This window comes from Epinephelus lanceolatus, chromosome 15 (assembly GCF_041903045.1).
Source record: "Epinephelus lanceolatus isolate andai-2023 chromosome 15, ASM4190304v1, whole genome shotgun sequence".
NCBI classification, from domain to species: domain Eukaryota; kingdom Metazoa; phylum Chordata; class Actinopteri; order Perciformes; family Serranidae; genus Epinephelus; species Epinephelus lanceolatus.
The window spans coordinates 33613111-33625551 of record NC_135748.1 but is presented as its reverse complement, the minus strand read 5'-3'; the positions used below and the strand labels follow the sequence as shown (position 1 = coordinate 33625551).

The 12441-nt window shown below is 44.1% G+C and overlaps 1 protein-coding gene across 10 annotated transcripts in view; it reads right to left on the bottom strand.

The window, feature by feature from the left end:
• syne1b (spectrin repeat containing, nuclear envelope 1b) overlaps positions 1 to 12441 on the bottom strand; it is a 99179-nt gene that overhangs the window by 31948 nt on the left and 54790 nt on the right. For all 10 annotated transcript variants that reach the window (XM_078175209.1, XM_033642703.2, XM_078175215.1 and 7 more), the window contains 26 exons: positions 12217 to 12381; positions 11740 to 12057; positions 11142 to 11297; positions 10724 to 10894; positions 10173 to 10499; positions 9920 to 10072; positions 9559 to 9726; positions 8680 to 8856; positions 8422 to 8568; positions 8210 to 8335; positions 7762 to 7938; positions 7255 to 7520; positions 4747 to 6907; positions 4297 to 4634; positions 4053 to 4197; positions 3725 to 3943; positions 3365 to 3633; positions 3007 to 3172; positions 2731 to 2886; positions 2491 to 2643; positions 2203 to 2385; positions 1596 to 1733; positions 1126 to 1311; positions 826 to 948; positions 513 to 695; positions 195 to 338 (listed from right to left, as the gene is read on the bottom strand). In XM_078175209.1, the coding sequence (XP_078031335.1) occupies positions 195 to 338; positions 513 to 695; positions 826 to 948; positions 1126 to 1311; positions 1596 to 1733; positions 2203 to 2385; positions 2491 to 2643; positions 2731 to 2886; positions 3007 to 3172; positions 3365 to 3633; positions 3725 to 3943; positions 4053 to 4197; positions 4297 to 4634; positions 4747 to 6907; positions 7255 to 7520; positions 7762 to 7938; positions 8210 to 8335; positions 8422 to 8568; positions 8680 to 8856; positions 9559 to 9726; positions 9920 to 10072; positions 10173 to 10499; positions 10724 to 10894; positions 11142 to 11297; positions 11740 to 12057; positions 12217 to 12381 (6915 nt within the window). The remainder of the gene's footprint in view (positions 1 to 194; positions 339 to 512; positions 696 to 825; positions 949 to 1125; positions 1312 to 1595; positions 1734 to 2202; positions 2386 to 2490; positions 2644 to 2730; positions 2887 to 3006; positions 3173 to 3364; positions 3634 to 3724; positions 3944 to 4052; positions 4198 to 4296; positions 4635 to 4746; positions 6908 to 7254; positions 7521 to 7761; positions 7939 to 8209; positions 8336 to 8421; positions 8569 to 8679; positions 8857 to 9558; positions 9727 to 9919; positions 10073 to 10172; positions 10500 to 10723; positions 10895 to 11141; positions 11298 to 11739; positions 12058 to 12216; positions 12382 to 12441) is intronic.

Below are 12441 nucleotides of genomic sequence, written 5' to 3'. Positions count from 1 at the left end.
GCTTTTTATGCAGGTATGAGGAAATTTCACCTCTCGTAAAGTAGTATAGAGAAAATTATAAATACAATTGAGGATTGCACTGATGCCTAATTTTCGATGTTCAATTCACATGTTAAGTTTTGTTTGAATCCCTCTAAATTTATAGACACATGCAAGCAGGTCCCACTTCATTTGTTTATTTTAATGTATCGTACTTCATGGTGAAGGATCTGAGCCTGCAGCTCCTGGATGTTGTTTGTGGGGATGGGTCGGTCCTGAATGACACGGTGTGCCTCCTCTATCAGCCCCTGTAGGTCTCTCACTTCCTGTTCATACTGCTCATACTGCACCACTGCCTCCTAGATAAAAAATGAAATTGCTTTGTTACTGTTGCATGAACATCTTAAACCTCCCTTTTTCTGCAGAATTTAAAAAGAGTACATTCCGCCACAGACATCACACATTGTATATTGTGTAGGAATGCAGGACAATATGACGTTACTGTGCTGCAGCGATAGTGCCCCCTACTGTACCTGCAGGATGTTGCATTGCTGAATGGCCACGTGCTGCAATTGACTGGCCTCTTGCTGCAGACGCAGCGCTGTGCGACAGATGGCGAGGTTAGGCATCACCTCCTCTGGGACCCGCAGAGCGCTCTGACACAGCTGCACTGCCTGCACCTGCTGCTTGAAGCTCTCCATATCTGCCAACAGACGCTGCAAGAGACAAGGAAAGTTTATATTGTGTGAAACTGTTAACAAGCGATAATGTGCAAAGTAAGCATTCAAAGCGCTCTCTGAAAAATTACAGGCCATATCATGGATTATTTTAACATGGTGTGGTTACCTGTCTCTGAGCCAGCTGCTCTTTGAGACTCTGGCGCGCCAACTCTGGTGAGGTCAGTGTGGCTTGGACCTGCTCCAGAGCAACATGTAGGGCCTTAACTTCATACTCCAGGGCTTCCATACTCTGAGGACGTATCATACATGACTCAGTTATACAGTGTATTTAGCACTGTCATGTATGGGTTAAAAGTACCAATACTCCCTCTGGGAAATTCTACTAGTCAAATATAATTACAACAGGAAGAAAAGGCAATTAGTAAATGTTGCAAACAAAGTAATAGATAAGTGTTTTTCTCTGTACCTTATCTGCATCCTCCAAGCTCTGCAGCCGTGTCTTGATGCATTGCTGAAGCTCCTCAGTGTGCCGACTCAGTTCACAAACCTGCTGGCTCATAGACTCGACCTGCAGCACCTCAGACAGAAGATCCACTTTTTCTGCCATTGATTCCAGGTCTCCATGGAGCTCCCGAGACTCACGAAGGACAGCCTAAAGTACAAGGCAACAGGGCAATGAATGAAAGGCATGTTTGGTGTGATCTCCTGGTGGGATTCCCTGCAACATGTGTCCTTCATGAAATGTATGCATGAACTTTGTGTGGATAGGCTAATCCAGCTCAAACCATGTCCATTCATTTACATCTTTTCTTTTCTAAATATTATGGAGGAGAGTGGAGGTAGAGAGCCCGATAACACCTATTAAAAAGCCCAAATGTCTGTTGTTGAATATCACAATAAAACCCATGAGGATGCGTGTTTTGACCCCCAACTCACCTGGTACATTCGTATTTGCTCCTGCAGATGAACAGAGGAGTTCCAGATGATGTTTGCTCTCACCAGGCTCTTGGCTTTCTCTGACCACCTCACGATGAAGTCCAGCATCTCGTTATACTCATCTAAATAGCAGACAGCCTGAGGAGCCAAGACAACAGAGGCCAAATGGTTAAAGCACAACACAAATGGAATAAAGTAAGCTTACCTCAGTAACTGCACTACAATGTTTGTAAGTATCTGTCTTGTTTACATACATTATTTACATGATTTATTTTTATGAATATTGATTTGTTTTGTATTAACACTAAGAGGGAACTATGTTTCCGTTCCATGTTGTGCAGGGACACATTTAGCTGTGACAATTTCCAAGAAGAAATGTAAAACTGGAAAAGTTTTATACACTGCTTAAAGGTTTACGAGTTTAATAGCTGATACTGCATATTTGTGAATTTCAGGGATGGATTTGATGATGATAAAGTGGACTAAAGTGCAATTAAGACAAATAAATCCATCAGTAACAGAAGAACCACAGTGTCGTGTATTTCCTTGAGGAAGTAACATGCTTGACAGCTGCTGTACAATGTATAGGAGACCAGAAAAAACTAACCTTTTTGAGCCAGTTGTTCCTGCAGTCTGCTAGACGTGTTGTGTGGTGATGCATCTCTGAGAGCTTGCAGATGGCGTCACTAAGCTGTTTGGCCAGCAGGGGGTTTCTGCGGCCAAACTCTTGTACAGAAGCATCCAGTTCTGCAAGGGTGCGACCACAACTGTCCAGGTCTTCAGCCAGGCTCTGAGAAAAGAAATTTAACTTTCTTTACATCCTGACATCTAGTAGGCTCGTAGGATAGTAAAGCCTCAGCATTTCTTAAGAACAAACTGAAATAAGTTAACCCACCTTGACCTCTTCTTTGGCATGATCAACATCAGGAGATTTTTCCTTGAATTTAGCAGAGATTGCTTTGAGTTTCTCAGAGATGTCGTGGATTCTAGAGCTGAAGTCCTCTTTTATTTCTCTGGTTTTCTGAATTTCTCTCTCTTTTGAAAGAACCTAGAACATATTGAGAAACATCAACAAATGCCACATGACTAAATTCTTAACATACTGTATGTGTTCCCTATATGGAAGTTACAGTACCTGATCCTCAATGGCACCCAATGCAAGTGAAACCTCAGCCAGCTGCATGGAGATCTCAGAGGGCAGTATAGTGTAGAGGTCCAGGTACTTGCTCTGTTGCTGCTCTGCTAATTTATCCACATTCTGACGATAATTGATCACCTCTCCATGTACAACCTAGGAAAGGAGGACCAATTACAGCTCTCTCAGATATAATATTATCTAAATAGCAATGTTTTGGGGTTGACTGCAACATCAGAAAGATTATACTTTTTTTCTTAGATGTAAGATATATACCTCAAGCTCCTGCAGTAGAGAATCAATGTCTGGTGTGGGATTGAGGAGAAGCTCCCTGGTCTCCTGAATCCAGGCTTTTACAACGCTAAGCTCCTTCTCCACCTCCTCTCTGTCCCTCAGCTCCTGAGCTGTTTGAGCCCGCTTGGTCCTGGACTGCGTCAGGAGGCTTTTGGGCAAAGAGAAAAATTACTTTACTGAAATTCTGAACAGCAAAATATAGTTAATTTGATTTCAATATAGCAGAGATTTTTTTTTGAAATCTAAATAATGTGACACTTTGCTTTTAATCTATTTTAATTTATACATTAAAACATTGACACTTTTTCTTAACCACGTTATAGGTTTATCTTCTCACTACCTTTCCATTTGGTCTTGTACAGCTCTGATCTCCTTCAGACTGGGCAGCTCGTCTTGTTCAGTTGTTGGTGAAGGCACTTCAACATCGTGCAGCAGGCTAAGAGCGTACTGGCGCAGGAGTGTGAGGGAGGAGAGCTCCCTCTCCAAGTCTTGGCTCAGCAGGTCATGCTGGTCCAGCAGAGACTGCAGGGTCGCTTTGGAGGCCTTCTCCACGGCACTATCAGGGAACCTACTTTGGAGCTCATCAGAGACTGCTCTCAACTTCACCATCTGTACAAAATGATCAGGAAGGTTCAGCTGCAGGTAAAATAATTCATTTTATTATGAATTCCATTTTTTTCCACATTGTGTATTTGTGTACCTTCTCTCTAAAAGTCCTCCAATCCTGTGCTGTGTCCTCAAGTACTCTCTCTCGTCCCCGTGCCACGCTTCGTAGTCTCGTCCAACGCTGCCAAACGGTGGTCATGGAGCGACTAATGGTGGCCTTGCTAGCATCACTCCCCACCAGCTCCAGCTGGGCAGCTTGCTCCTCCAAACCACTCAACTTCTCTTGGAAGCCATTCACCAGTGAGACAAGGGACTGAAAAATTAAGAGCAAATTAATTAGCTAATTGCACAGCATTCATAGAAGCTCCACCCATTCTTTTTTGTATGTTAAATGCCTCTCAGGCCTTTTTGGCCTCTCATACCCGATGACTGCACAGCTTATCTTCAGCCTCTTGACTTGTGGCTGCCTTTGCAGTGGAAAATTCAGTCAGCTTCTTTTCAGCCTCATTCATAAGCTCAATGACAGTCTGCCTCGCCTCCTGGTATGTCTTCCACTGAGCCACACAGCTACAAAAAACAGAATATATCAGAGGATAAAATGCTGTTATTAACAACATTTATGTATTGTCACAGAATATTACACCATCACTCTTGTGTTCTCACAACCTTTGAAGGACGTCCTGGTGACACTGGAGCTGATCTCGGACCTCCATGCCTCTCTGCTTGGCTGACTCCACGCTCACACGGAGCTGCTCTTTAGCTGTGGGGTTGACCAAGTTCTCCAGCTGAGGCAGCAGAGTCTGCAGCTCCTCCAAGTGGATGAGGAACTCCTGCTCTGTGGCCATGATGTCGCCCTGTTGCCGCAGACACTCCTCATAGTTCTCCACGTCCACTCCCAGGCTAGCTTGCTGCAGGAAGGACACAGCATCCTCCAGCCACTCACAGGCTGACTGCATCCTGAAGTGGTACTTCTGGCACAACCCCAGGGCGTCCTCCAGAGTAATCTTCACAAAAGAAAATCAACTTTTTAATATTTAAGAATAAAAATACAGATTTCTGCCATAAAGACAATTTTTAGATACTTCACACCAAATGACAAATCAAATATTGTCCTACCTGTTTGGAACTCAGTGCTTTCTGAACATCCGCCTGCAGCTTTGCCATTTCTTCAAGGCTTGTATCTACGTGTGGTGGGACGAGTTCATTTGCGCTAGTGTACTCCTGTTTCTCTCTGCTACTCAGAGCCGCCACTATCCTTAGTCTCGACTGTACTTCCTCCTGCATGATCTGCTGCTTTCTGATCTCCTCCTGCACCTTCTCCACCCTCACGTCAACAATCACTGCACAGCCCAGGTCATCCCTGACCTGCTGCAGCCAGTCCAGTGTCCTTTTCATCTCTGTCTCAAAGTCTTTACTTTGGACAAACCTGTTCTCACACTCTTCAATCAGATCACCTACTGCAGCCTGCAAAGACCGCAGCTCCTCTTGCCACAGAACCACCTGCTCCTTGGAGGCATCGTGGGCTGCTTGCTCCACACGGGGTGCGAGAGAGTCCATCTGCTCCATGAGCCTTGATAAGTGAGAGCTGGCACTCTGGAGACTCCCCGCCAGAGCATGGTAGTTCTTCAGCCTCTCCTCAGCTGACTGAGCCTCTGCATTCACTTTTACCAGCTGCTCTTTTGTGGCCTTTAACTCAGAGTCAACCTGCATAGCCATTGCTTTGTGGTCCTCAAATGACTCCAAGGTTTCATCCAAGTGCTCTACTTTCTGTTCAACCAGCCTCTTTAGGCCGTTGTACAGGCTCACAAGCTGTGTCATTTCCTCTGGGCGCCATGGTTGACCTGTGCTACGAAATCCCTCTTTCTTCTGGTTCAGTTCACTCACAGCTAGACCCAGGTTGCTCAGGTCTGCCTGGATTCCTTTGTAATCACTCTGCAAACTGAGAACCTCTTCTGTTTGCAGCCCTACAGGCTGTGTACCCAGCTTATTGAACTGCTCCTCGAGCTCTTTCAGTGCTTTATGAGTGACATCTATGAAAGACGTGTACTCATTCCTCGTGAGAATGGCCTGCTGGATTTTCTCCTGTTTTTCTTTGGCTAATGCTAATATACTGTTATATTGCTGTGGGAGTGTGTTGAGTTTTTCATCCAAATAGCAGTGGTCTACTTCATTCAGACTGGGCAATATTTCCTGGCCAGCTCGTTGTACAATCAAGAGAAGATTCTCATATTCGATGGCCTGCTCGACTATCTGTTGATACTTCAGAAGCTGCGCCTCCAATTCAGCATCTCCAACCATCAGATTGATTTCTGGGAAGGTGACTATATCAGCTTGTTTTATCCACAGACATATTTTCTCTAAATCAGTCTTGAAATATTTTCTGGAAACAAGCACTTTTTCAAGCTCCTGGAGTTTCTGACCACATCTATGTAACGTTTTGTCAAAGATGTTTTGTAACTCCTGCAACTTTGTGAGGATCTCATTCCTTTCCTCCTCACTGGCATCCCTCATCAAGTCCCTCCCCTGAGACCACAGTGATGTCAGCTCGCTCTGATAGGCTTTCAGGCTGCTTTGAATGTTCCTGCATGTTCTGACCTGCTTGGCCAGGTCATCAGGTAACAAAGCGATGTACTCCTCAGCCTGGGCCTTTTTCTCATTCTGCTGGACCCAGGAAATAGACTGACTGACAGCCATCAGGAACTGTGTCCTCTCTGTGAAAGCCTTGCTGAGGTGTTTTCTGCGCTGCACAACCTTCACACTCAGAGATTCCACTTCAGATTGAGTGTCGGCAATGAGCTGCTGGAGTCGTTGCCGTTCACTGAGTCCCAGGCGGGCCAGCACCCTGTCAGCGTCAGCCATGGCCTGTGCCAGCAGGAGCTGCTTGGCTTCTAACTCACTGCAGATGCTCAGATGGTCAAACAGGAAGCTCTGAGCCAGCTCTGGAGGAGGACTCATTTTCATTGCCTCAGACAGGGCAGGCTGCTGCTCCTCGGCCCAGTCCCGAGCCTCCCTCAGACGGGCCTCCACTTGGCCCATATCTTCCAGGGTCACCACTGAGTCCTGGATTTTCCTCTCAATCAGGTTTTGCATCTGAGACCATCGCTGCTCAAAGTGGCTGATCTGCTCTTTTACCAGCTCCTTGTCGTCTAAGTTCAGATGTTGGATGACTTTTTGTTTCTGTTCCTTCAGGTCCTCAAGAGTGCCTTTTTGTTCTTCTAGGGTTACTGCGAGCTTCCGTAATGCCTCCAAATGCTGAGATGAACTTTCAGCATCCGTTCTGTAACACCAACAAAACATTAAAAAAAAGAATTTACACAAATGTTATGTGGAAATATGTGTTTGTTTTGTTCTAGAGATCTGAAATTCAACTTGGAAAGAATGTTAAAAATTAGTTCCCAAGGTGATGGCAAGGGCCTGAGGTCAGTATTATGTCATATACAATAATGAAATTTGTAGAAAGAATTACAACCATGACGAGGACATTGACAATAAGCAGCACAACTGCTATTTTTCTGCAGCCTAACACAAAATTAATTGGCTTTGGTCCTGTCAGGAGATTATTAGAATCAGTACAAAGCAGTATGTGATGAGTAATTTTGCTGTATCCTTGATGTGCAAACACACCTGGCCAGATTGTCCCACTCTTTGGACACCTGTTCAAACAGCGCCTCCACTGCAGTGATACAGTCATGGTATTCTTTAGATCTCTGTAGGTCCTCCTCTCTCTGGCTCTGCAGCTTGTTGGCCTGGTGACAGAGCTCCAGCCAGGAATGGCCCAGACGGTCGAGCTCTGCATGTTCTGGAGAGTCCTGGCCACCAGTCAATCTGCTCACAGTCTCTGTCATCTTGGTCAGGATGCTCTGTTTAGACTGCAGTTGTTGGCTGCAATCCTGTGTGATAAGCAGTATATTGGATGGTAAGCACAAATTCAACAATAAGCAGATCTCTCTTTAATCCTTTCTCAGCTCGAGCCAAAGTATTATTAGATAATAACAAAATCACAGACAAAATTATGTTGAGAGTCACTGTACTGTATAGTTAAGGTAAAAAACACATAGACATGATGGGGATGATTAAGAAAGAGCTCCTCTCTGTGTGCCTTGTCAAGGGATGAATGATACCGCTCCCTACCTTGGCTTGTGACAGCATGTTTTGAGCTATCTTGGTCTCCAACTCTGCAGGCCGTCTGGAGAGGCTGAGGAGCTGCTGCTCCATATCCTGGAACAGGCCGGTCAGGTCTTGCTTCTGTTCCTTGATCTCCCGCCAGCCCTCGGAGAGCTCCTGTGCACTGGACATCCTTTCCTCTATCTGCAGAAACACATTTATACCTTCCCACAGTCAATACTTGAAGAACTGAATGTATATTATTAAAAACCCCACATTCTACACCACTCAAGATGAACAGCTGCAATCACACTGCTGCTTGTATAATACTGACTGATAAATTAATATTTTAATTAATATAATGATGTGTCAATATTGCATCAAAAATTATATCGTAATTATGAATCTCTAATTATCATAGATGAATAAAATATGTCTTTTATGTTGTACAATGGACAAAGAAGTGACTACTGACCGTGAGTTTGACCTGCTGGACCTGTGCAGCTGTTACTCTCACAGCATCATCAGACAGGTCACACACAGAGCACACCAGGTCCAGGTAGGTGCTGGCCTGCTCCTGAAGGGCCCTGTAGTGCTTCACCTGTGTGTGCAGAAGTAATTGATTAAAATAGATTACAGAAAAATAACTTCTCACCACCACTGGCAAAATTGCACAGTGTTAGTTACCTGCTTCAGAGCTTCCTGCAGACCAGATGGTCCCTGGTCGTTGAGCTGAAGCTCCTCCTGCACTGTGGAGAGCCAGGTCTGGCTCTGCTGCAGAGTGTCCTGATGGTTAACGTGTTTCTGCAGCTCCCGGTCCAGACTCTGGTACACCTGTTGAACAAGGTGAGGTAAGACCTTAACTAACTTTTTTTATTTTTGAAAACTATCAAATGTAGAGGTTTCCTAAAAGATATAAGATCATTGCAGTCTTGTATTACTCACACGTTGGGCAGTGCTGCAGATGGCAGAGTAGCTATCTCTGGTTCCCTGCTGGTGAGCCTGGACTTGTTGACTAATCTTTGCTTGAACTTGGTCTGTACAGCTGGCTACGAGACCTTCTCCTTTCTGCTTCAAGCTGGTGAGTCGCTCTTCAAAACTGGCTATCTCCTCCATTATTGCCTGAAAAAGAACAGTTAGGTGTTTTAAGGTTACCACATCTAAGAGAGGAGATGAGTCACAGCTATGGAATTGAAAAAATCACACAGAATAGCTTGAAAGCACATTGGAGGGTATTACAATGGATTGACTATGATTCAGAGTTTATTCCAAAGAGAACAGATATGAACAGATTTAAAACTTGGGAAAGGGGATCTACGATATATTTGGAGCTCAGGACCAATCACGACTTTTACAGATACTTACAATGGAGACATTATTTAGATCAAACAATAAGAAGGGAAAATACAGGTGGGCTGTACATAGAAATGATCAAAAAATGTATCCCAGCATATGAAGCAGATTTGGGTAGGAAGTTGGTGTCAAAACTATGAGTGTGGAAAATTCAAAAGGAAAAATATGTATGGGGTCGATGCACCGTATCTAGAAATCAGTCCTGTCAGGTAATTTTATATCTACCATGATTAACTTTATTTTATTTTTCATGTTTAAAAAAAGTATAAGAGATGATAAAATGTTTCTTGGATATAAGGTTGGCTTTCTCAAGAAAAGAAAACAAAAAACCCCAAAGAAAATACAGATTACCAAAATGAATCCATGCAAAATCAAAGCTTTTTGAAGTCATGTATTAATATAAACTGCGTGTCTAATGTTGCAGTAAAAATTGTGATTTTTTTTTTTTAAGGACAGTATGGTCATGGTCACCTTGTGTCGGGCAAGTTGCTGAGTTGCCATCTCCATACCACTGGTCTGCATGGAGTCTGAGGTGACCAGTCTACTGGACATCTGTAAGAGCCACTTCTCAACCTCTTGCAGTTCACTGTTGTAATCCTCGTGCTCCTTCACCCACTCCACGAGGTTCTGGACCTGTGTCTGAAACACAACACAGCAAGCCTCAGAGATTCATCTAGTTGTTCGACATGTAATCATTAAATTAAAAAGTCTGTTTCATTTAATTTGATTGCTCACACAATGCAGTAAAAAAAACATTAATAATTAGTAGAAGCTATGGTTTCTTGACTCAGATTTCTCCCGTAAGCCGCCATCTGTCATATAATGCTCATACCTTAGCTGCTAAGCAGAGATCTTGGTAGTCAGCCTGCAGCTTTTTCATGTTGTCACTTATAGTGGGGTCATGAACTGTATCAAGCAGGGCTTCTCCCTTCTCAAAGACAGATTTCACTGCTGATTCATGAGACTGCACTGTTTGCTGGATCGTCTGCGTATACGAAAAGAGAGCAAAATATTGCAGATAAAGTTATTTAGTTTATTTACAATGTATTTCCACAAGAAAAAATTATTAACCAGTGTTACAGTACCTTGTACTTTGCTAGCTGAGCCTTCTTCTGATAGAGTTCAGCTTTAGGCTCCACACTTGATGCTAAAAGGTTCTTGGTCTCCATCACCCATTGGGCCTGGGACTTGTATTTATCCATGAAGTCTTTAGAGAGTGAGATACATTTCTCAAGGGAGCTATGCTCTGTCCGCAGAGCTTCCATCAACTCTTGTAGCTGGAAGAGGCGGCTGTCCACCTCCTCCTTCAGCTGCTCTGCTTCGGGCTCCTCCAGGAACGCCATGGCTCGCTCTGTCTTTTCTCTCATTGTCTTCAGGTAAGAGTGACCCTGCTCCATGTCTGCCTGAAGAGCCTAAATGGTACATGAGATGGTGTTATTAAGTCTTAAACAGATATCAAATTTTTGAGTCTGGTAATGCTGGCATTTCAACTGATAACATTTCTTAGAAACTGAGCAATAGTTTGTCAGGCTAGAGTATTTATGTACATTTTATTGGAGGTCAAACATGATGAATGGTCTTTACAGAGCAGTTAATAATATAGAAGAAAGCATGCGTTCTATGTTAGAGAAACTACCTCTAGTTTTTTCATCTTTCTCTCCATAGCAAAGCGGTCCACTACATCAACACTGATAGCCACAGTGCTGAAGTTATTCTGAGCTGCGCTGAGCCAGTCTGAGAAGGTGTTGAAGACACACTGAGCCTCTTCAATGGAGGACACCTCCTCCTGAAGCTGTTTGATTGTCTCCTGCAACATAAAGGAAACAACAGAGTCATGGGAGGAAAATGCTTAGCTTAGTTAAACTGTTTATAACTTCCCAATTATCTGTCAAAATACAGGTGTACGACAAAAATGTACAGGTTAAAGAGTCCATTTCAAAGGTCTCAATGCATTCATTAACCAGTAGTGTGTGTTTTATATAGGTATATATATATATATAATTCACAGCTATGTATTACTGTGATACTGTGTGCTGTGTTCAAAGAGATGTTACCAGTAAATGCAGAAGCAGGACGTGATAGCGGGCAGTAATCTGGGTGGCTCTGGAACTGATCCGGCTGCTAATATGAGTCTCATCCAGGACCTGCTGAGCCAAGAGACTGAGGCCCTCCATCTCCTCTTGGTAAACCAGCACTTCCTCCTGCCAGCTCTGATCAAACGAGGACCATTAGATATTTCTGAGCAACACTTTATGCAATTAAAGTCCAATAGAATCATTAGACAGAAATCCTGAGAGTGCAAATTAGAAATAGCTGCAACTATGTACGAGCATGCATTCACACAAACACAACTTCACACTCATCACTATTCCAATAATTCCTCCTTCCTTTCACTTTATTGTTTGGGCAGGTACAGAGCGAATTACAGTTGAGCTGCTGGTCGCAGCTAAAAACAACACTGCTTCAAATTCAAGTTATCTTGTTGCAAGACCAATCATTTGATTCTGATGGGGCTGAAGTGATCTGCACTAATTTAAAGTCAGTGTTGTCACAGCAACTGGAACAGCACTGAAAGCTATGCATAATTATGCAGACTTGTACAACGGTGCAAAACATTCCCATGTGCACAGCTTCTGTTCATGTAACACTAACTTTTATTAGCTGGAGTTGAGCGTCCTTGGTGGTGCGGTCAGACCGCCGGTGGCTTCGCAGTTGTGCTTTGGTCTCCATGCCCTTTAGCCAACTGTCGAGGCGCTGAAACTTCTGCTCCATCTGCCGGAGTTTGGCCAGAGCACTGTTGAGCTGAGCTCGGGTGTCCGCCAGCCGGGCCTGGTACAGCCTCCACTCCTGCTGCAGAGTCTCCAGCGCGCGGTCTTCGATCTGAGGCAGGCCCCAGGGAATGACCAGCTCTCGACTGACCAGCAGGGTGTTGAGCAGAGCTTGGCCCTCTGTGCAGTGCAGCTGCAGCTCCTGTAGTTAAACAGATGTGTTTGAGCACTTTCAGCTCTCTGAACTTGTAGAAAACATACCAACTGAACACATGTATGTACAGTAGTAGCAGTACTAGTTGTAGTAATAGTATTTCATGTTCCATTGATTTACAACATCCCCCACTGAGAATTTTCAGACCTGTAGCTTTTGCAGAGTCTCCTCCAGCATATCAACATCACCCTCCAGTTGGGTGTAGCAGCCAAGTTTCTCTTGTTCTTGTTCCAGCCAGTCCTCAAATGCTTGGAGGCCCCGCTGATACTCCTGGTGGGCTCTCACCAGCTCCTCTGCTTTGCCTACTGCTCTCTGAGGAAACAATGAAGAAAATGATTTCAGTCGTAATGTGGGAGCTAACTAATTTGGACT